The 23,716-nt window shown below is 48.8% G+C and overlaps 2 protein-coding genes and 2 long non-coding RNA genes across 5 annotated transcripts; 2 read left to right on the forward strand and 2 right to left on the reverse strand.

The window, feature by feature from the left end:
* Window positions 1-8: 8 nt before the first annotated feature.
* Window positions 9-1,645, reverse strand: ALKBH7 (alkB homolog 7). The gene is made up of 4 exons (XM_055546389.1): window positions 1,405-1,645; window positions 631-804; window positions 419-543; window positions 9-250 (listed from the first exon to the last, which is right to left on the reverse strand). Exons 1-4 carry the CDS (start codon window positions 1,606-1,608, stop codon window positions 88-90), a joined length of 666 nt encoding a protein of 221 aa, XP_055402364.1. The 5' UTR covers window positions 1,609-1,645; the 3' UTR covers window positions 9-87.
* LOC129626922 (uncharacterized) lies at window positions 1,470-23,247 on the forward strand. 2 transcript variants are annotated; one of them, XR_008702281.1, is made up of 3 exons: window positions 1,470-1,856; window positions 2,453-2,927; window positions 23,072-23,247. It is a non-coding gene; the product is annotated as an uncharacterized LOC129626922 (long non-coding RNA). The 2 variants fall into 2 exon arrangements; XR_008702280.1 differs by lacking the exon at window positions 23,072-23,247 and adding an exon at window positions 3,500-3,963 and having other exon boundaries at window positions 1,471-1,856.
* Window positions 5,663-10,855, reverse strand: CLPP (caseinolytic mitochondrial matrix peptidase proteolytic subunit). The gene is made up of 6 exons (XM_055546384.1): window positions 10,628-10,855; window positions 10,466-10,537; window positions 9,857-9,953; window positions 8,797-8,984; window positions 7,960-8,065; window positions 5,663-6,003 (listed from the first exon to the last, which is right to left on the reverse strand). Exons 1-6 carry the CDS (start codon window positions 10,811-10,813, stop codon window positions 5,834-5,836), a joined length of 819 nt encoding a protein of 272 aa, XP_055402359.1. The 5' UTR covers window positions 10,814-10,855; the 3' UTR covers window positions 5,663-5,833.
* Window positions 10,977-15,467, forward strand: LOC129626914 (uncharacterized). The gene is made up of 3 exons (XR_008702279.1): window positions 10,977-11,336; window positions 13,306-13,395; window positions 14,681-15,467. It is a non-coding gene; the product is annotated as an uncharacterized LOC129626914 (long non-coding RNA).
* Window positions 23,248-23,716: the final 469 nt, after the last annotated feature.

Here is a 23,716-nt window from a genome sequence, read left to right on the forward strand (position 1 = left end):
CGGCCAGCTTGTCCATTCTCCAACATTATTCACAACTTTATTCACAAACATGGTGTCCTGAACAGCTTGGGGTAATGGTCCAGGAGCTCAGCAGGCTGGGGGCAGCTGCCCAGGCTCCCCTGGCCCCATCCCCTCAGGGAGGGAGCGGCAAATCACCGAGATGCGTCGGCCCCGGGGAATCCGACGCTCCCCAAAAAAGGACTCTTCATCCCGAAGGATCTCGTGGGAGAAGTCATAACGAGCCGAGCCCCTGCAGGAGAAAACAGAGGATGTGGCTGGTGAGGGCAGCCCTGGTTCCAGGCAGACCAGCCCTAGGGGTAGAGTCTGCTGTCAGGGCTGAATGACAGAAGGTGTTCCAAATGTTCAGTGGGTGTCTTGTGAGTTACTGGTGCAGTGTGGGCTCCTTGGCTGCCAATACCTAAGGATGTAGAGGGAGCCCGGCTCCAGCAAGAGTTCCAGCCACTCCTCCGGCTCCTGGGTGTGCACCAGTCGCATGACGCTAGGAGACAACAGGGACAGGCCGGCAATGGTGGATCCACAGAACTGGAAGAGGGGACATGGCAGAGGGTGGGTTTTGGCCTGACCAGCTCGCCCCCAGCTGGGAGCTCCAAGCCACTGCCCTCTGCCCACCTTGATGCTGTCCACGTGTGGCTTGATGTAGCCCTGAGGTTCTAGGTCCAGCACGTGCACTGAGGAGAGGAGGGTCTGGCCAGGTCCAAAGGCGGCTGCCTGCACACGCCGCAGGATGGCCCGGCTTGCCTCTGACCAGCGCGACTTCTCTGTCTCTCGGAAGCCGTGGATGGCCTGCCCAGACCGCTCAGGTCAAGCCTGGAAGCTTCCAGGGGTGGGGAACAGGGAAACTGAGGCATAGCCCAGGGCTGGGGAGGGATTAGTGGGGAGGGTGGTGAAAGTGCAAAGCAAAGGCCTGGTGTTTCCAGCATGACACTTGACCCCACCCTCAAGTCTCAACTTTGATCCTATCTACCCCATGATGTTTTCTCAAATCCCAACCCCTGCCAAATCTGGGTCTGGCCTTAGTCCTTTCTACCCACCATCAGGGTCCAGTTCAGTCCCACATTCCGTCCCTAACGTTGGCCCGGTTCCAACATTCACAACTTGATTCACCGGGTCCCCTGTCTCCACCCCTCAACTCGTGACCCTCCCTCATCTCGCTCCACACCCGTTTCCACCCCTAACTTTGGTCCTGTCCCCCAAATACCCTTCCGTTCTGCCTCATCCAAAGTGTTCTTCCAGCCCCCAAGAACCCAAGCATCAAGACCGCGCCCCCATTCCCAGGCCCCGCCCCAGATATAGCCCCGCCCACCCCAGAGCTCCTCTGCCGCCCGGCCTCTAACGTCCCAAGCCACGGCCCTGTGGCTCCGCCCTCAGCGCTACCAGCCTCACCGCATCCCAGTGGTCGTATTCGTATCTGCGGCGGCGCAGCTCGGGTTCCAGCTCGCGGCTCAGTGTCTCCTCCTCGGCCGCGCTCAGGAAGCCGGGCCGCACCACGGCCGCGTCTTGTAGGCGGCTCAGCACGGCTGCGCCCGAGCCCCGCACCCAGCCCTGCTGGGAGAGCGTCCGCAGTACCACCTGCCCACCTCCGGCCATAGCCCGGGAGCCGGGTCTTGGAAGAGGCTGGGGTCAGGGCCACGCCCCCTCCCCAAGGTCATTGGCTGTGACTGCACCGGGTCTCTCCAGCAATTGGTCTTCCTCAGAGTCCCGCCTCTCGCTCAAAGGTTACTGGTTGTTACTCGGCTCGTCCTCTCAAGCTATTGGCTCTTCCCAGAACCTGCCTCCTCTCCGGCGCTATTGGGCCCTTTCGACCACAGAGACTCAGACTACTAGTTGTGTCTCAGGTCCGTCTTCCAGAGGGCGGGGCGGGGCGGTGGTGTCAAAGGCTAGGTCGGCCCGGGGTCAGAGGTCAAGGGTCAGAGAGGGATTGGGCCAAGGCTATGAAGTTAAGGTTAGAGTCCAGTTAGGCTGAACTGTAGGAGTTAGGGGAGTGACATTAAGGCTGTGATTATGGGGTGGGACCAGGTTTGTGGACTTAGGGGTTTCAGTCAAAGGTCAAGGCGAGGCGCCTCCCATCCCGAACCCCTCCCTCCCCCCGCCCCCCACCCGCCCAATCCTCATACAAACAGGCTGGCTTCCAGTTTAAAACAGTATATAAACTGTTTTGGGCTTCCTTCATAGCTCAGTTGGTAAATCATCTGCATGCAATGCAGGAGTCCCGGGTTAGATTCCTGGGTCGGGATGATCCCCTGGAGAAGGAAATGGCAACCCCCTCCAGCATTCTTGTCTGGAGAATCCCATGGACAGAGGAGCCTGACAGGCTACAGTCCATGGGATCGCAAGAGTCGGACACGACTTGGCGACTAAACCACCATAAACTGTTTATATACTTTGTTTAAAAACAGTATATAAACAAAAATTCCTCTTCCTTTAATGGCAGAATTGGAATGTCACCATTTTTCAGTCCTTATTGGGCTGAAAATTCTAGACAAGGACTATCATCAGCTCCTAATGTCATGGAAACAGGGGCAACTGGTTTTAAAATATCTCCCGCTAGAAGGCACCCTCACTCCAAGATCATTGGCCGAAAAGCGGAACCTGAATCGGATCAGACTTGTCTAGATTCAGACACCGGGTACCGGAAGTACCAAGGACAGAATCGCATCCTCAAAATTCAGAGGGAAAGTTCGTAAGACACACGACCCTGTTTCTCCAACAAGTTAAGTTCAAGAAAAGAGAAGAAAAAGAGGGAGAGAGACATTAAGAGATTAAAGGGGAAAACCGCAATAACAAGACACTTACAGATTTATCAACCAGTGGCAATGCCTGCACCTTATTTGGATCCTGATTGGAAAAATTAAAAAAAAAATAGTGATCACCAGGGAAATTTGGACGCGGTTGAATATTCGACCAAGGTAAGCGTTATTTTTTTCTGGTTGAAAATGATGTTGTGGTTGTCTTTTTTAAAGATTCCTTGTCCTTTATTAACCTTTTTTGAAAGTTCTTTAAATTCTGTAGCACTTTACAGTTTTTAAAAGTTTCACATGCATGATTTCATAGACTCTCATAATAATAACCTTTTTAAAAAAAATCCCCTATAGTTATATTGCCCCTCCTCCTTCCCTCTCCCCACTGGTAACCACTGGTTTATTCTGTGTCTGTGAGTCTGTTTTTTGTTTGTTTGTTTTATTGACTAGCTTATTTTTTAGATTCTATGTAATAGTGATATGATACAGAATGTCTGTCTGACAACGCACTTAGCATAATACCCTCCAAGTCCATATACATGTTGCTGCAAATGGCATTATTTCATTCTTTTTTATGGCTGAGTAATATTCCATTGTGTATATGTACTGTATCTTCTTCATCCATTCATCTGTTGATGGACACTTAGATTGCTTCTATATCTTGGCAGTTGTAAATAATGCCATGAATATTGGCATGCATGTTATCTTTTCTAAATAGTGTTCTTTTTTTTTTTTTTTAGGATATATACCAAAAGGAGTAGAATTGCTGGGTCATGTGGTTATTCTATTTTTAGTATTTTTGAGAAATAAAATTACTTATCCTTTTAGAAATACATACTGAAATATTACAGATGAAATGAAAAGCTGGGATTTGCTTCAAAGTACTACAAAGCCATGGTAGAGGCTCTGTAGAGGCAGGGGAGGGACAAGTCATAATCAGCTATGAATTGGTGTGGTGGGTACATGAGACCTCATTATTCTAGTTTCTCTACTTTTTTTCCTATTTTAAACAAAATTACTACAGGTGATTTTTTTTTTGGCAGCACCGGGTCTTCATTGCTGTGTGGGCTTTTCTCTAGTTGTGGAGAGCAGGGGCTACTCTCTAGTTCTGGTGCACAGGCTTCTCATTGTGATGGGGTCTCTTGTGGAGCACGGGTTCTAGGGCATGTGGGCTTCAGTAGTTGTGGCGCACAGGCTTCCTTACTCTGAAGCATGTGGAATCTTCCTGGACCAGGGATTAAACCTGTGTCCCCTGCACTGGCAGGCCATTATTAACCAATGGACCACGAGGGTCTTCTCCACTTTTGTATATATTTTAAATTGCGCAGAATGAAAAAGTTCAACCAAATGTAATTGATGAATGAAGCCAAATTAAAAAGTCTATATTAAAAAACAACAACAACAAATTGTTCTTTGCTCTGACAGCAAAATTCCTTGAAAAACTTGTCTAGCTCCCAGTATTTTCCAGCCCCTTCTCTCTGGGTCCACTCCAACCTGGCTTTTGGCCCCCTAGCACTAAAAATGGTCTTACTGAAGGCCACTAGTGATTTCTGCAGGGCCAAGGGCCATAACCAGTTCTCAGCCTGACTGCTAACTCATGGACACACTGAAGCCTCCTACATTTTTATTCCAACCCTGGATGGGGGGTGGGGGCAGAAGGGGAGAGGCACGCTATACTTCAGACATCCAAAATCAACTCTTGATCCTGACCCCTACGCTCCTCTCCCCAGCTCTCCTGGAAACATCTTATCTTTCTGGCTGCTTTGGGCCAACACCTAGGAGTTTGGGGAGATTTCGTTCTCTCTCAAATCTCACATCCTACCTGTAAGCCCTGCCTTTAAAACCTGGCTGGAAACCAACCTCTCTCACCATGTGGCTGGGGCCAGGTCACCCTTCCTCTGGGTGGTTCCAAGTCTCCTCACTCCAGGTTTCTGTGCTTGCCGCCCTCCACCCACCACTCTGTGGCTTCTTTTTCTTTTTTGGCTGTCCTGGGTCTTTGTTGTGGTGCAAGCTCTGGAGTTACAGCACTCGGGCTTAGTTGCACTATGTGGGATCTTAGTTCCCTGACCAGGGATTGAACCCAGACCCCCTGCACTGGGAGTGCAGTCTTAGCTACTGGACCACCAGGGAAGTCCCCTGTTCCTTTTCTTGAAACCTTCCATGGGGCATCTCCCTTCTATCTCAGACCTGCTGCTGTTTAATCACTAAGTCATGTCTGACTTTTTGCGACCCCATGGACTGTAGGCTGCCAGGCTCCTCTGTCCATGGGATTGTCCAGGCAAGGATACTGGTGTGCGTTGCCATTTCCTCCTCCAGGGGATCTTCCCAACCCAGGGACTGAATCTTGGCAGGTGGATTCTTTACCACTGAGCCATCTGCGAAGCCCTACCAGAACTTTTATGATCTATACTCCTCCTCTTCCTGCTCTTATCTCTATTCTTCCCCTCACTCACTCCCTCCCTCCAGCCACCCCAGCTCCCTCATGGTTCCCCTCATGTGCCAGGCATAGTCCTGCCACAAGACCTTTGCACTTGCCATGCCTTCTGCCAGGACTGCTGTGTCCCAAGATAGCAGTCTGGCTCCCCCGACCCTCACCTCCTTCAGGTCTTTGCTCTAATGTTACCTTCTCAGCAAGGCCTCTGCAGGTCATCTCATCTAACTCTTGTCACACATACCCGACACTGCATATCTCTTGCCCTGATTAAAAAAAAAAAAACAAAAAAACAACTGTCTACTTTCCCAAGAATATAAGTTTCTTCAGGACAGAGACTTGTGTCTTCTTCACAATGAGTTGTGGCCTCTGGAGTGTCATGTAGGCTCTTAGCCCTGCTCAAGATGAAGGTCAGGGTGAAGGCACACGTGAGCCAGGGTAGACGCCAGAGGGAAGGCGCCGGAGCCAGGAGCAAAGGCTACAAAGATTTAATTTAAAATCACAGTGTCTCAGTTGGGCTGCCCACCCAGAGGGGCACCCCCAAATCCACAGTTCCTCAAGGGGCCCCTCCAGGCTCAGTGTGGAGGGGCTCACAGGCCAGGCGCCTCCGCTCTCCCTGGGAGGGCGAGAGGGAGGCCAGTTCTCAGGCGCTGGCTGGGGCGGGTTCCACAGCTGTTGGCTCCCCCGGCTCCTTCTGTACCAGCTCCGGCTCGTCCTCCCCATCCTGTGGTGGGTGGACCAGAACCTTGTCCAAGATGCCGAACTCCTGGGCCTCCATGGGGCTCATGTAGCGGTCCCTCTCCATGGCCGACTCTGCAGGGTGCGTACAGGCAGGATGTGGGTGGTGAAGAATGGACACCCAAGGGCCACATTCCAGTCCTCAATCAGCCCAAGTCCACCCTGTGTGACCCTGGCCTCCCCATCCCTGTGCCTTGAGTTTCCCCACCTGTAAAATACCTGTTTCTTTTTTTTTTTTGATAGCTTGTTGATATGTAAATACACATCTAGGAAAGGGCACAGATCGTGGGAGTGGGCAGTGTGGTGATTTTCAGACTGAACCCACCCATGTGGCCAGCACTCAGATCAGACCCTCCAAACCCTGCTGGGGACACATCCAGTTGCTAAGTGTCCACCCCCCACCGCCCCTGCCCCCTAACAGTGGCCTAATGGCATAGAGGTTATGCCAGTTTTTTGCTCTTTAAATACATAATCACAGGGACTTCCCTGGCAGTCTAGTGGTTAAGACTCCACACTCTCAATGCAGGGGTCCTGGGTTCCATCCCTCATCAGGGAACTAGGTCTTACGTGCTGTAGCTAAACCTGGTGCAGCCAAATTAAAAAAAAAAAAAAAAGGACTCCATACTTTCACTGCCAGGGACATGGGTTGGACCCCTGGTTGGGGATTTTGCATGCTGAGCAATGTGGTAAAAAAAAAAAAAAAATTAAAGTTAATTAATTAAAAAAGTAAATAAACATATAACCAGAGCGTTTACTCCTTTTCCCACTCAGCACTGTTTTGGAGATTTATCTAGGCTGTGGCCCAGTCCTTGTGGCTGTGTAGCGTCCCGCCTCATGATATACCACCACCGGCCACTCGTTCTGTTGTCAGGCACTTGGGTCTTTCCCCATTTGAGACTGTAGGAACAGGACTACATTCCCGTCTGCATCTTCGGACAGAAGCGCTTGATTCCCTTGGTTACATGCCGAGCAGAGGAACCAGGTGTCTCTCTGGGTGTTCACCCTCAGAGCCCTAACAGCTTCCCGAAGTGGCTGTAGTTATCACTGTTGCCTGCAGTGCCTAACTGTTCCAGTGGCTCCAGGCTCCCCTCAGCATTCAGTGGTGTCAGGATTTTCTATTTGAGCTGCTCCAGTGGATTGAAATGGAGTAGGAAATGGCAACCCACTCCAGTGGACAGATCCACAATCCTATGGACAGAGGAGCCTGGAGGCCTATAGTCCGTGGAGTCTCAAAGAATTGGATCCAATTGAGCACACCCAGCACAGTGGACTGAAATGGTATCTCATCAGGGCCGTGATCTGCCTTTCCCGAATAACTGATGATGTCATTATTATCATTTTTTCTTTTTTATTGGCCACACCACATATAGCATGTGGGATCCTGGTTCCCCAACCAGGGATGGAACCTGTGCCCCTTGCAGTGGAAACGCAGAGTCCTAAGCACTGCACCTCCAGGGAAGCCGCACCGATGACACATCATTAAACATCATCACTAAAGGTGATGAGAACCTTGGCTTCTGTTTCTTGGCCATTTGGAATCTTCTCTGTGGGAGACCCTGTTCAAAACCTTTGGACCTCTTTCAGTCAAGTTTTATGTCTTTTGATTTTTAAATTATTATCTTTTCTTGGCCATACTGTGTGGCATGTGGGATCTTAATTCTTTGACCAGAGATCAGACCTGCATCCCCTGCAGTGCAAGTGTGGAGCCTTAACCACTAGACCACCAGGGAAGTCCCTGGGTCTCTAAAAAAAGTGCTCAGAACAGGGGTTCTCAACTGGGGGTGGGGATTCTGATCCCCAGGGGACACTGGGCGATGGCTGGAGACTGTTCTGGCCATCACCCCTGGAGGTGCTGCTGGCAGCTGGTGGGCAGTGCCCGGGGATGTGCCACACATCCTGCAGGGCCCTGGAGGGCCCCCACCACAGGACGATCCAGCCTGGTGTCAGCCGCACCAGGTCCAGAGGCCTGACCCGTACGCCTGTGTTGGTTCCAATAAGAGAGCAGCCGAGGGCCTTGTAGGGGGCGCTCACCGATCACCTGCAGGCTCTGTTTGGTGTGCTTGGCGTAGATGCTGTAGAGCTGCTTCTTGAGCTTCATGATCTCCTCTGCCTGGATGGCGATGTCTGTGGCTTGGCCCTGGGGGCCATCCCAAGAAGGGGAAGGTTGGGATCAGGGTCTGCCACTCGCAGGGAGAGGGACTCGGGAGACTGCCCTGGGCTCTGGCTGCCAGCATTCAGGCAGGTGGGACAGGCCTCTGTAGCCTGTTTCATCGTCACCACCTCCAGGAAGGCTCTCTGTATTAACTCTATGTTCTTATTTCTGGCAGCTGGTGCCTCCCTGACTAGAAGGGAGGGAGCTAATTTCCTAGAGACATCAGAAAGCTGCCCAGAACACACTTTTCACAAGCAAAGCCGCCAGTCCAAGCCCACACCCCCGTCACGTCCTCTGCAGAGCTCTCACACCCTGGGTCACCATCCTCCTGCCCCATCACCCCAGGGTACCAGACAACTAGGGACAATCCCTATGCCCTAGAGCCCACTAACACTATTCACGCTGGCCCATCCTAACCTCACACGTTCTTTCCAGCAGAAACCCTGAAGAAGGCTCCTGCCCACCTTCTCCTCTTGACCAACCCTGGTGCCCATCTATGTGGTCCCCAAGGCCTGGCACACTCCCTCCTCTTGGGATCTGTGAGTCACAAACTTTTTAATGGTAACCCTCTCCTGATCAGTTGGCCTCACCATATCTGCATACCAACAAAACCTACATTTAAAACCCACCCCGTCATGTGACTCCTGCCTGTCTGGCTGGTTCACCTGTCTAGACCCCCATCCCCACCCCCAAAGCAGCTCTCAAGGCACACTCACCCGGGCACCCCCAGAGGGCTGGTGGATCATGATGCGGGAGTTGGGGAGCGAGTGGCGCATGCCTGGGGTGCCAGCAGCCAGAAGCAGGGAGCCCATGCTGGCTGCCTGGCCCACACACCATGTGCAGATGGGGTTCAGGATGTATTGCATCGTGTCGTAGATGGCCAGGCCCGAGGTCACCACGCCACCTGCAGATGGGGCTGAGAGTGAGGGGCTGTGCCAGCTACCCCCCACCATCCTTTCCCCTAAGGCCCTGAAGAGGGCTGGGGTCTCAAACAGAAATACTCCCAGGGGTAGGAAGGAGACACAGGGCAGGTGGGGGCAACAAATGAGAGCTGGCTTCAAAGCGAGCTGACAGTTGCCACACTTGCATGTGGACCCAGTGGAGGATGAGATTGGCCACATTCTCAAGAATTGGGAGAATGTAATAACTACGAGCGAAGACTCTGGAGCCAGTCTGCCTGGGTATGACCCCTGGCTCGTCAGGTCATCACATGTGATGCAAGAGGCAAGTTATCCAGGCTCTTGGAGACACGGTACCTCCTTGTAGGTTGGAGATAACTAAACACTACCCATCACTTGAGGCTGCATGAAGAAAATGAGTTAAATGCTTACAAAGTGCTTATAAAAGTGCCCAGCACAGTAAATGATCAATTAAGATCAGCTATTCAGGGAATTCCCCATGTGTCCAGTGGTTAGGGCTTTCACTGCCATGGGCCTGAGTTTGATCCCTGCTCAGGGAACTAAGATCCCACAGGAGGAACAACTCGACCAAAATAAAATAAATTGGCTGTTGGCTATTCTACCTTTTTGGGGGGATAGGGTGGAATCTACCAGTTTAAAAAATGTTGACAACTGAGAGGCAGGTTCAGGTGCCTCTTTAAAAAAGCAAGGGAAGAGGCAGCTTTTGGAGGTTTCCAGACCCTCTGGAGATTCCGAAGGAAGCTCTGCCCGCTTTCTTGCTTCAGAGATAGAACCTCCCTGATTAGGGGTCTCAGTCCCTGGAGTCACCTGGTGTGTCCCCAGGAGTGCCCATGGCACCCGGGAAGGCCCTGCTCACCAGGGCTGTTGATATACATGTGGATGGGCTTCTTGTTGCTTTCCGACTGCAGGAACAGCAGCTGCGCGATGACCAGGCTGGCGACACTGTCATCGATCTGCAAGTGAGGAAAGCAGGGGTGTCCCCAGATGGGCGTGAAAGCTAAGGGCAGCAGTTATGGGGTGGCTGGGGTTGAGTCAGGGCACCAGAAAGGTGGTCAGGGCCCAAGTAAGACAGATGGGGAAGCGTTCAGGATCAGGAGTGGATGTGGTGGGGGTGATCCAGAACCAGGGGGTTGGGGACACAGGAAGGGGGGACTCAGGCAACAGGAAGGAAAGGGGTGAGAAGGTTGGGGAGAGGGATAGAAGCCCAGGAATTGGGGGGAGGATCATTGGTGAGGAGGGAGTCAGAAATCAGGGAGGGAGACGCAGAGGATTTAAAGGAGTAGAAGGGGGACTACAGGTCAGGAGGGCGCATCAGGGGGCTTATGTACCCAAGAGGCAGGGAGTGTCAGACTGGGACAAGAGCGTCAGCCTAGGGAGGAAAGTCATGGGGGAGAAGTCAGAGGATCAAGGAGGTTTGCGGAGATCTGGGCAGACGAAGGGGAGGATCGCGGCGCGAGGCACTCACAGGGCCCATGACGCACACAATACGCTCCCGAAGCAGCCGCGAGTAGATGTCATAGGCGCGCTCACCGCGACCCTGGGGAAGAAAGACGCGGGTGAGGGTCAGACGCCCTCCGTGCCCCAAGCCGTTGCACCCCCGGGCCGTGTCCCAGCCCGGCCACTGTACCGTCTGCTCCACCACGATGGGAATGAGCGGGAGAGCCCGGGCCGCCGTCGCGTGCAGGTTCCGCTGCGGGGCCAGGCGATTCTCGGGCGTCCGCTGCGGGGGAAAGCGGGCGGCGAGGCGAGGCCCCAGCGCTGGGCACAAGCCGGCCGCCACCCGGCCCCCCCTAAGCAATATTTTGGGCCACATCGCGCGGCACGTCCCTCTCGGCTTCCGTACGATGCCGGAACTACAACTCTCAGCGTGCTTTGCGCCCGCGGCGCTACCTCACGAGACCGCCCACTTCCGTGAAGCATGGGGCACGTTTCGGGGCGGGGCGATGGAGGGGCGGAGCCAGAGAAGTGGTGCCAGAGTGGAACCGGAGAGCTTCCACGATTCTTGTTAGGGTCTTCTTCCTGAAGAATTTTCTGCTCTTCGTTGCTAATTAAAAAAAATCATCTCCGTGCGCCCGCTGGGCCTGGGCTTCAACGATCATCTAGCCTGGTGGGGCCGACTCCCGAGACCTTCCCATCCGTCTATGGTTATGTATGGGGTAGTGGGAAGGCCCCAAGATATGCAAGCCCAAGGGTGGAAGTTGCGGACTTCCACCCGGGAGGTCGGTCTGGAAAGGCTTCGTTGGAGGAGCAGGTGTTGGAGCTGGGCTTTGAAGGATATATCGGAGTTTGTTATGTAGGGAAAGGCATTCCTGGCAAAGGGAGGACAATGGACAAAGGTGTGTGTGTGGCGGGGGGGTGGGGTGGAGGGGGTGAAGGAAGGCTCCTGGTAACGTTTGGAACCTCTTTTCGATCTAGACGATCTAGAGGTTCTCTTTCATCTTTCAGTTCAAATGTCACCTGGGAGTTGTTCCGTATTTTGTGTCCAGAGCCTAGAACCCTTTGCCTGGCACACAGTAGGTGCTCATTAAGTACACTTTGAACCCAGAGATGAAGTGGTAAAGGAGGTAGCTTAAGAGCTTAGGGCTTTGAATTCAACTATACTTCAATAAAAAATAAAACAAAAATTCTTCATTTAATGTAACTTTTAGGGGTAAATTAACATATTTCAAAACTTAAAAAAAAAAAAAAAAAGATCTGAGGGCCTTGAAGGCAGCTTACCCGTATGCCAAGCCTGGTTTAACCACTGACATGCTGTGTGATCTTCAGGTGCATTGCTTAACTCCTCTGAGCCTGAAGTTTCTTGTTTGGAAGATAGTGATGATCAAACCGGTTTTACAGGGAAGGATTTAAGGATTCCTGCTGCTGAGGTAGCAGAGTGACATTCTCTGTGTTTAAATCTTGGCCCCACTGTCATGGTCCATGCGCGGGTTGGAAAAGACTTTTTGGACATGAAGCAGAATGAGAGGAGAATAAAGTTTATCAGAGTGGGAGACACTGTTAGTGGGCCAGCTCAAGGGAGAACCAACGTTGAATAGGGGTCCTTAGTCCACTTTTATACCCAGGGTACAAGGAATGGGATAGGAGTCTTGCGGGTCATTTGCTGATTGGATGACGCACGTATACTAGGTGGGGGAAGAGTAAGGAAAATACCTTCTCCCTGTGTGGGGTAGGAGGGGAGACAGGAGGACCTGAAATCTGTTAATAGTTACAACATGAGGGGGGAGAGAAGGATGATGAGGGTCTGATTTTCCCATTCCTGCATTCCAAGACCCTCCTTGGTTTTATCAGCTCTTTAGTTCTTGGATCACCACACCCGTTACTCAACTAGTTTGTGTGTCCCTGAGCCTTAATTTCCTCTCTATAGAATGGACATGATAGTAATAAACTACATCCTGGGATCATTGTCAGGTCCTCAGAATTGGACCTGGAATGTAACAAGTACTCGATTTGTATTAGCTATTGATGTGTATTTGGTGGGAGAGATTTCTCTCTCTCTCTCTATGTGTGTGTGTGTATATATATATACATATACATATTTACTATTTATATATTATATACATTATTATATATATATTTAATTTTATTTATTTATTTTTAATTGGAGGATAGTTGCTTTACAATATTGTGTTGGTTTCTGCCATATATCAACATGAATCAGCCATAGGTATACATATGTCCCCTCCCTCTTGAACCTTCCTCCCACCTCCCACCCCATCCCACCCCTCTAGTTTGTCACCGAGCACCAAATTTGAGCTCCTTGTGTCATACAGCACATTTCCACTGGCTGTCTAATTTTACATATGGTAATTGATGTGTATGAGTTATTGTGTTAGATCTGCAACCACGGGCATCCAAGAAGCCCTCCCAAATGGGGGTCCATTTGGCATGGCTTTTGATGCATAGGTAGGAGTTCACAGGCAGACCATTCCTAATTGTTGGACTTTAAACTCAAAGCTAGGTGTCCTAGATAAGCATAGTTTTGTGCCCAGTCTGATGAGGAAATAGAGAAGGACACAGACACTTTTTACCTTATGGAATCAGGGGCAGGAAAGAGGAAAGATTGTGGAAGCGGAAGAGTATAGAGGAGACTTTGGAGGCACCTGGGCTTCCCTGGTGGCTCAGCTGGTAAAGAATCCACCTGGAATGCGGGAAACCTGGGTTTGGTCCCTGGGTTGGGAAGATCCCCTGGAGAAGGGAATGGCTACCCATTCCAGCATTCTGGTCTGGAGAATTCCATGGGCTGTATAGTCCATGGGGTCGCAAAGAGTTGGACACGACTGAGCGACTTTGACTCACTCACTGCAGGCACCCTGTTGCTAGGAGTGGTGTTCCCACTGCAGGGACTGAAGAAGTCGGGGAGCAGCGTTGGCCCATCCAGTTTCTGCTATGAGTCAGGTGGGTGACCCTGCTCAGCCACCTTCCCTGAGGCTGGAGCTCCCACCCTGCCTCTGGGGAGAAGGGCTGTCCCATCAGTGGCCCCCATGCCCGCAGTGCCCCGCTCGAGCACTGCCCCACACTTCTGCCCTCACTGCCTGTGTTACACCTGCTCTATCTAGGCACAGTTCAACTATTTTTCACCTCCTGCATCCTTGTCACTACCCTGAATAACACCCTGGTCAGTGTTGCAGCTTCTCCCCTGCTCTGGACTCCTTGCTGTTATTTCATTCAGCAGCCTGAGTGATCCTTGTAAAGGCTTTTTTTTGGTGGGAGAGGGCAGCCACTGGGCCTCATGGCTTGTGGGATCTTAGTTCCCTGACCAGGGATTGAATCTGGGCAAATCCTAACCACTAGACTATCAGGATACTCCCTAGAAACGAAACCATGTCCCTCCCTTACCTAAAATCCTCTCCTTGGCTTCCCATCACCCCAGCTGACCTCTACCTTCCTCTCCTCCATCCTTTCTTCTCCACTTGGCTTCAGGGGCCACGCTGACCCACTTTCTGCTCCCCAGACATGCCAAGTGCCTTCCAGCCACTTGGTCTCTGCTTATGTCCTCTGCCTGAATCCTGCTCAACACAAAAATCTCTGTTCAAACACCATCTCCTTAGGACTTCCCTGGTAATCAAGTAGCTAAGACTCTGCTCCCAAAGAAGAGGGCCCGGGTTTAATCCCTGGTCAGGGACCTAGATCCCACATCCTGCAACTAAGAGTTTTCATGCAGCAACTAAAGATCCCGTATGCCACAACCAAGACCTGGAACAGCCAAATAAATAAATATTAAAAAAACAAAACCAAAAAATCATTACCTCCTTAGAGAAGCCTTGTGAAATGATACTTATTTGTTTTTTGAGCAACCCCTTCTGATATATTCTCCTGTCTTCTATTCCACTTCATTTAAACCGGGGTTTTCCAACCTCAGGACTGTTAACATTCTGGGTTAGATGATTCTTTGTTGGGGAGGGGGTGCCGTCCTGGGCACTGTAGGGTGTGGAGCAGCATCCCTGGCCCCCACCCACTAGATACTAGTAATCCCCTCTCCATTATAACAACCCAAACTGTCTCCAAAGCTGCCAGGTGCTGAAGTGCCCCCTGCTAAGAATAGACCTGCTTCTGGTTGAAAGTCACCAATCTAAATTAAAGTGGGCAGTGACCTGAAATGAAAAAACAAAAAAAGCAACTTTTGAACAGTACCTGGCACATTATAGGCACTCAGATATTTACGAGTCTCTTGTTTTTCTAGACTTTGCTCTGAATATTCCCAGTGAATGAATGAATCAGGGGAGGAAGAATCCGTTTGAACACCTGGCTGCAAATCTGTCCATCCTACCGGTTTTTGGGCTTCCCAGGTGGCGCAAGTGGTAAAGAATCCTCCTGCCAGTGCAGGAGATGTAAGAGACAGGGGTTCAATCCCTAGATTGGGAAGATCCCCTGGAAGAAGAAATGGCAATTCACTCCAATATTCTGGCCTGGGGAATCTCATGGACAGAGGAGCCTGGTGGGCTACAGTCCTTGGGGTCACAAAGAGTTGGACACAGCTGAGCATCTGAGCACCAGTTTTCAGTCCAGGATCCAAGAGAAACTCTGATCACTGTTTCCTTCTCTTAGATGAATGCAAAACAGGCCCGTTGAATTGATAGAGATTGAAAATTTAAAGAAAAAAAAAAGGAAAGAAAGAAACAGAAACCTTGAGGGCTGAATAGGCTCTGGGTAAATGGATTCCCCCAGGTAAAGGCTCACCGAGGGTATTACTACTGGAATTGAAGTTAACACCAAATTTCAAATTCTTACAATCTACTTGTAGTGACTCATTTTTAGGAAATGGTCCAAGGCGAGATTTAGCCACAGGGCTATTTATGACAGAACAGATCTTCCTTGACTAATGATGAGGTTACATCTGATAAACCCATCATACATGAACATATCATAAGTTGAACATGCATTATGGGAAATTCCCTGGTGGTCCAGTGGTTAGGATTCCAAGTTTTTACTGCTGGGGCCCAGGTTCTATCCCTGGTTGGGAAATGAAAATCCCATGAGCCACGAGGCGAGGCCAAAGAGGCCAAAGAAGAACAATAATAAAACACAAATGCTCAACTAATTGAAGAATTCACATCCAAGATGGCTCACTCATAGGTAGTAAGTTGGATGCCAGACAAGTTGGATAGTTGACTACTGTTGGGAGGCTTCAGTTCTTTCCCAAATAGACCTTTTGATTAATTGAGTGTCCTCACAACATGGCGGCCAGCTTCCCCCTAGAATAAGTGATCCAAGAGAGCACGGTGGAAGCTCTAATGTGTTATATAGCTCAGCTTTGAAACTCACACGTGGTTACTTCTAGTGGTCACACAGGCTAACCACGATTCAGTGTGGGACTAGGGACTATGCTGGGAGTGACTACCAGGAGGTGGGCATCATTGGAGGTCATCTTGGAGAGTGGTTGCCACACTCTTGCATGCTGGGGCTGCATTTCTCAGCATTCCTTGCATCCCAGGAGCCATGTGATATGTTCATTCACCAAGGGACCCTGCAACGAGATGCTGTGTGACCCTTACAAGTCCAGGAGTTTGGGAAGCAGGCATGACTTCACCCCGCTCTTTCGACTTCCATCAGCTCTTGAAGCTGAGTGCAGTGGCCTGATAAACAAGGTGGGATCCTAGGAGGAGCCTGGGAGGGGAACCACCTGCCAATCAGGGGCACACTTTAAAAAAGTTATTTATTAGGCTGCACACAGGATCTCTCTCTTTTTTTTTTTTTTGCAGCACATGGGATCTTTAGTTGTGGCATGTGAACTTTCAGTTGCGATACGCAGGAGCTAGTTCCCCAAGCAGGGATTGAATCTGGGCTTCCTGCTTTGGGAGCTTGGAGTCTTAGCCACAGGACCAATGGAGAAGTCCCAGGAACATACATTTTGGATTTTTTTTCCTTTCTTCTTACATTTTGGATTTTAGATGGCTAAGCAACAAATTTCCTGAATAAATCAACAAAAAATTGTAAAGGAATTATCCTCCAATTAAAAATACATTTAAAAAATCATACCCCCCAAAAAAAGAAATTAAAAAATGAACAAACAAGCTTCCATCATATCTGAGTCATTAAACATTTTGGGTTGTTTGTTGCAGCATCTAGTATTACCTGATTAATTCAGGAGTGAATTGAATTTGGTGAGGGAGGGGGAGGGAAGCTTTAAACCTGCCTGGCTGGAGTCACTAGGGGCATGGAGGTGATTTTTACTGAGATGGGGATGTCGGTTTGGGGTAAGATTAGGGCAGAGTCTCTCAACTTTGACACTTCTGATATTTGGGGTTGAATTAGTCAGCCTTTTGGCTAAGATCAAGTGTACTATGGGGACTTCCCAGGTGGCACAGTGGTAAAGAATCTGCCTGCCGATGTGGGAGATGTAAGAGACAGAGGTTTGATCCCCAGGTCAGGAGGATCCCCTGGACGAGGAGCCTGATGGACTACAGTCCATAGGGTCACAAAGAGTGGGACATGACTGAGTGACTGAGCACACAGCACAGGGGTCCCCAACCTCCGGGGCACAGACTGGTACCTCCTGTCAGATCAGCGGAAGCATTAGCTTAGAAATAAGGTGCACAATAAATGTAATGCCCTTGAGTCATTCTGAAATAAGCCCTCCCCCCTCTCCCTCTATCCCCACCCCCAACCCAATCCATGGGAAAATTGTCTTCCATGAAACCGGTCCCTGGTTTCCAAAAATGTTGGGAACCACCAGCCTGAAGTTCTTTGTTGTGGGGGTTCATCCTGCACACCTACCCTCCATTCACTAGGTGTCAGTAGTGTCCTCCCAGTTATGTCCACCGAGAAGGTCTCTAGACATTGTGCAATGGCCCCTGCTCAGAACCACTGGGTTGGGATCTAGGGAGCTAGGACAGCCTGTGGATACCAGAGTGGAGACTTCTAGGCAGCGGATGGTTCTGTAATTCTGGCACTCAGGCAGCATGGGAGAGGGTGAGTGCTCCCCTCCCCACCCTGTCCCAGGAACAATGGGTTGAAGTGAGAGGAGGGACCCAGGACCAGGATGGGGTCAGTCACAGGCCCAAGGAAGAGAATGGTCCAGCAGAAGAACGAACGTGGCAGGTGGGCAGGCTGTTGAGATCAGCCATCAGTTTCAGAAGCATCAGATGCTTTGGGGAGCCATTGAGCCGGGGTAGGGGGATTGTGGGGGTTGGGTGGGGTGGAGGGGAATGTTAGTCACTCAGTCATGTCTGATTTTTTGCGACCTCATGAACTGTAGCCCACCAGGCTCCTCTGCCCATGGAATTCTCCAGGCAAGAATACTGGAGTGGGTTGTCATTCCTTCTCCAGGGGATCTTCCCATTCCAGGGATTGATTCCAGGTCTCCTGCAATTGAGTGGGGGAGGGGCATTTAAATGGGTTGTCAGCAATGACAAAGATATTGTGCATTCACTTTTTTTTACCCCTCTATTTGGCCTTGCTGCATAGCAGGTGGGATCCTAGTTCTCCAACCAGGAATCGAACCTGGGCCCCCTGCAGTGGGAGCTTAGTCTTAACCACTGAACCACCAGGGAAGTCTCTGTGTATTCGCTTTTATTGCCGTGGAAAGAGTCCCATGGTGTAATTTTTTAAAAATATTTCATTTATTTATTTTTGGCTGTGCTGGGTCTTTGGTGCTGCATGTGGGCTTTCTCTAGTTGCATCGAGTGGGGGCTACTTTCTAGTTGGAACAGGCAGGCTTCTCATTGAGGTGGCTTCTCTTGTTGCAGAACATAGGTTCTAGAGTCCAGGCTTCAGTAGTTGTGGTGCACGGGCTTGGTTGCTCTGCAGCATGTGGGATCTTCCCAGACCAGGGATTGAACTGGTGTGTCTCCAGCACTGGCAGGCAGATTCTTAACCACTGGACCACCAGGGAAGCCCCCCATGGCGTAATTTTAAAAGCTATTGGAGTATATGAAAATTCCAGTAGTCAGGACTTTGAGCTTCTACTGCAGAGGGCATGGGTTTAATCCCTGGTTGGGAAACTAAGACCCCATATGCCTGTGCTGTTTTCTATTTCTGTGAGTCTATTTCTGTTTTGTAAATAAGTTCATTTTTATCATGTTTTTTTTTTTTTTTTTTTTTTTTTTTTTTTTTAGATTCCACATGTAAGTGATATTTTATGGTACTTGTCTTTATCTGTTTGGCTTACTTCAGTTAGTATGCTGCTGCTAAGTCGCTTCAGTCGTGTCCAACTCTGTGTGACCCCATAGACGGCAGCCCAACAGGCTCCCCCGTCCCTGGGATTCTCCAGGCAAGAACACTGGAGTGGGTTGCCATTTCCTTCTCCAATGCATGAAAGTGAAAAGTGAAAGTGAAGTTGCTCAGTCGTGTCTGACTCTTCGCGACCCCATGGACTGCAGCCCACAGGCTTCTCCATCCATGGGATTTTCCAGGCAAGAGTACTGGAGTGGGGTGCCATTGCCTTCTCCATCATTTAGTATAATAATCTCTAATTCCATCCATGGGAATTAGATGTAATCCATCCATGTTGCTACACATGGGATTATTTCATTATTTTTTACGGCGAAATACTATTCCATTATATATATATATATATATATATATATATACTGCATCTTCTTTATCCATTCGTTATGGGCACTTAAGTTGCTTCCATGTTTTGGCTATTGTAAATAGTGCTGCTGTGAACATTGAGGCACATGTATCTTTTCAAATTAAGTTTTTCTAGATGGCTTCAATTTTTAAACTGGAGAGTATTCAGTTATTATTATTATTTTTGGCCTGTGACATGTGGGGTCTTAGTTCCCCAACCAGGGATTGAACTCGTGCACTCTGCATTGAAAGTGTGGAGTCTAAACACTGGACCACCAGGGAAGTCTCCAGTCATTGTTCAGTGGTAATTATTAACAGTTAAGGGGTGGTAGGGTAGGGGAGAGAGTCCTGGGTTCAGTCTCTACCCTACTACTTATTTCCTGAGACCTTGGATGAGGATCTGAAAGTTTCGTAAGTGCATTCTCCTCACCTGACAAATGGAGAGAATCTTCTTCTGGAGGCAAGTAATTAGGTACTGATACTTCATAAAAGTCTCTCTGTTACTTCACTGCCTATACACACACATACACACATGCATGCACACACATACACACATGCACGCACACACACACACACACACACACACACAAACCCTCAAGAAATGCAACCATCTGGTTATCCAAGCCTATAAATTTCAATATTCATGAAACTGCTACTGCTAAGTCACTTCAGTCATGTCCGACTCTGTGCGACCCCATAGACAGCAGCCCACCAGGCTCCCCCGTCCCTGGGATTCTCCAGGCAAGAACACTGGAGTGGGTTGCCATTTCCTTCTCCAATGCAGGAAAGTGAAAAGTGAAAGTGAAGTTGCTCAGTCGTGTCTGACTCTTAGCGACCCCATGGACTGCAGCCTACCAGGCTCCTCCGTCCATGGGATTTTCCAGGCAGGAGTACTGGAGTGGGGTGCCATTGCCTTCATGAAAAGAACACAACAAAAAGTGGTGGGAAACCATGAGGTTTTCTAAACTTTAGTCATGCAAATGTGTGCCAGCTATACAATCATGAATAATTTTACTGTAAATCCCCTCGTTTAAGACATTCAAATATACATTTAGTTTAAAATAGAAACTTTAAATGACTGCCATACATGGAAAAATGGAATGACATACCAGAAATAGATGGAAACTGAATTTTAAAAAATACAGTGAAAGCAAAACACTGTTTTTAAGTGGAGAGAGAGGAGACTGTCTTCTCCATATGTTCCTGGTAAGCTGTCCTGGAAATTCACAGTGCGAATGCCTCAGACTACCAGTGGAACCATCAGCTAAGCCCACTATACCCTGACCCGTTAAAAAAATACTTATTTATTTGGCCGTGCGGGGTCTTAGTTGTGGTGTGCAGGATCTGTTAGTTGTGTCATGTGAACTCTTAGTTGTGGTGTGTGGGATCTAGTTCCCTGACCAGGGATCAAACTCAGACCCCCTGCACTGGGAGTGTGGGAGTGGCCATTGGACCACCAGGGAAGTCCCACCTGACCCATTTCTGCTATGAACCCAGGACTCCATTACCCAAAGACCACAACAATGTACACCCCTATTTTTTTTTATCTTCTTTCTTCCTTGTTCAGCTTGGTTTAATATCAACTCTATTGACATGTAATGTCCAGTTCATAAAATGTATCCATTTTAAGGCTTTGGGCTTAGTCATCTCTGACTCTTTGAGACCCCATGAACTGTAGCCCGCCAGGCTCCTCTGTCCATGGGATTTTTTTCCAGGCAAGAACACTGGAGCACATTGCCACTTCCTCCTCCAGGGGATTTTCACCACCCAGGGCTCGAACCAGCGTCTCCTGAGTCTCCTGCATCTCAGGCAGATTCTCAGGGCTCGAACCAGCGTCTCCTGAGTCTCCTGCATCTCAGGCGGATTCTTTACCGCTGAGCTATCAGGGAGGCCCCAGGTGGCTTAGTGGTAAAGAATCCGCCTGTCAATGCAGGAGATGCAAGAGACATGGGTTAGATCCCTGGGTTGGAAACATCCCCTGGAATAGGAAATGGCAACATGGTCCAGTATCTTGCCTGGGAAAAAAATCCCATGGATGGAGGAGCCTGGCCAGCTATAGTCCATGGAGTCGCAGAGAATCAGACACGACTGAGCACACTTTAAGTGTATAGTTTGATGAGTTTTGACAAACCCACAGTGTCTCCACTTCCCCAGTCAACACGGAGAACCTTTCCATCACCCAAGAAAGATTGCCCTGGGTCCCTTTGCAGTAACCCCATCCCATCCTCATCTACAAATGACCGTTTATCCGATTTTCTGTCACTCAGGATTAGATTTCCCTTTATTAGAATGCCATGTAGATGGAACCATATAATAAGCAGTCTTTTGTGACTAGCTTCTTTCATTAACATAGTGTTTTTGAGAGTGACTGGTGTCGTTGTGTATATTCATTGATTCATTCGTTCCTTTCAAGGCTGAATAATATTCTGTTGTGTGGATGTACCAGAATTGATCTGTTAACCCCAACCTCCTAATGTATCCCTCTCCCAGCCGCCCACCCCACCCCTGCTTTCCCATAGTTTTTTTCTATGTTGGTAAGTCTGTTTTTGTTTTGTAAATAAGTTAACTATGTATCTTTTTTTTTTCAGATTCCACATATAAATGATATGGTAGGCTGTTTGTCTTTGATCATCTCTAGTTTCATCCATGTTGATGCAGCAGGCGGCAATATTTCCACTCCTTCCCTTTTTAGTGTCTCTTGAACCCACTCTAACCGGACTTTCCCCCCACAACTCCACTGAGACACAAATGGGTGAGGTCACCAGTGACTTTCAAATGGCCAGATCTGATGGTCAGTTTCTTTTGATGGGTCTTGGTTATGGTCCCTGGGATCTTCATTGACATTTGGAATCTTTCGGTGTGGTGTATGAACTCTCTAGTTCTGGTACGATGACTCAGTTGCCCTGAGTCTTGTGGGATTGAACCCTGGGCTTCAGCAGTGGAAGAGCGGAGTCCTAACCACTGGACTACCAAGGAATGCCCCTAATTTGTCAACTTACAATACTTTTCATGTTGAAACATTTCTATTGCAACAGAAAAGTTGCAAGACGAATCCCATGAACTGCCATCTACCTTTTACCCAAATTTACCAATCGCTAATATTTTGTCATATTGCCTGCCATTGTCTGACTCTGTGTGACCTCATGGACTGCAGCCTGTCAGGCTCCTTTGTCCATGGGAATTCTCCAGGAAAGAGTACTAAGTGGGTTGCTGTGCCTTCTTCCCTTCCTGACCCAGGGATTGAACCCACGTCTCTTATGTCTCCTGCATTGGCATGTGGGTTCTTTACCACTAGTTTCACCTAGGAAGTCCAGGATACTCTCTTAGGTAACCGTGATTCATTTATTGAATTCCAAAAATTTCTATCTATTTAATATTATTGTCTAATAAACAGTCCATATTCAAAGACCTGGGAAATCTGGGAAAGATTGAGGTCAGGAGGAGAAGAGGGTGACAGAGGATGAGATGGTTGGATGGCATCACTAACTCAATGGACATGAGTTTGAGCAAACGCCAGGAGACAGTGAATGACAGTCCATGGGGTTGCAAAGATTTGGGCATGACAGAGTGAGCAACAACAATTTTAAAATTCACCAATTGCCCAATCATGTCTTTCAGAGCCTTGGATATTTTCAGATTAAAAATTTTTGCCCTTCTGTGCCTGTAACCATGATTTACTTAAGCATCATCTTTAAATTAAACTCACTTTTCAAAAACATGATCCCATACATTTATTTCAGGAGGCAATTGTCCATTGCACCCCTAAATAGAAAGCCAGAAAAGTAAGCAAGTAGACAGCAACTCTAGGACTTGCCTGGTGGTCCTGTAGTTAAGAATCTACCTGCTGATACTATATCCTTCTACTTCTCTGTATATTCAGTCTATTCATTTTTGAGTGTTTGATATTGGAACTCCAACCAGAAGTCTTAATTTATCTACTTAAAAAAATGATAAGATATAGTGGAACTGTATGTGACCTTGTTCTGTATTTTCTAAGTCTCCTTAAATGTGTTATTGTACTTTCATAATTAAAAAAAAAAAAATCCACCTGCCACTGCAGGGGTTCGATGCCTGGTCTGGGAAGATTCCACAAGCCATGGGACAGCTAAGTCCGTGTGCCACAAGTACTGAGCCCAACAAGAGAAGCCACCACAAGGGGAAGCCTGTGCCCCACACCTGGAGCGTGGCTCCCACTTGCCGCAACTAGAGAAAGCCCATGCGGCGGCGAAGACCCGGCACAGCCAAAAATAAAGAAAGAAAAGAAAACAACTCTAAAACCTTATACTGGTGTATATGCACGTAGACACACACACACACACACACACACACACCCCTCCAGAAAGGAAAGTTAAATGTCAAAATGCTAATAATGCTGAGAGTACATCTGGGTGGAAGATTCCCCGTATTTTCTTCTATTTTTAAATTTTTAATCGGAAGTGGCTTTTCTTTTAAAAATCTGTACTGTTGAAATCTGTCTTAGCAATTTAAAATGCACCGATTTCCACTAGTTATTAGAAAAATGCAAGTCAAAACTACAATATCACTTCACACCAACCAGAATGGCTATCATAAAGTTCACAAACAGTAAATGCCAGAGAGGCTATAGAGAAAAGGGCAACCTCCTACACGGTTGGTGGGAATGTAAATAGGTGCAGACACTGTGGAGAACAGTATGATGCTCCTCAAAAAACTAAAAATAGAGCTG

The sequence above is a fragment of the Bubalus kerabau genome, chromosome 1 (assembly GCF_029407905.1).
Source record: "Bubalus kerabau isolate K-KA32 ecotype Philippines breed swamp buffalo chromosome 1, PCC_UOA_SB_1v2, whole genome shotgun sequence".
In the NCBI taxonomy this organism is placed as follows: Eukaryota; Metazoa; Chordata; class Mammalia; order Artiodactyla; family Bovidae; genus Bubalus; species Bubalus kerabau.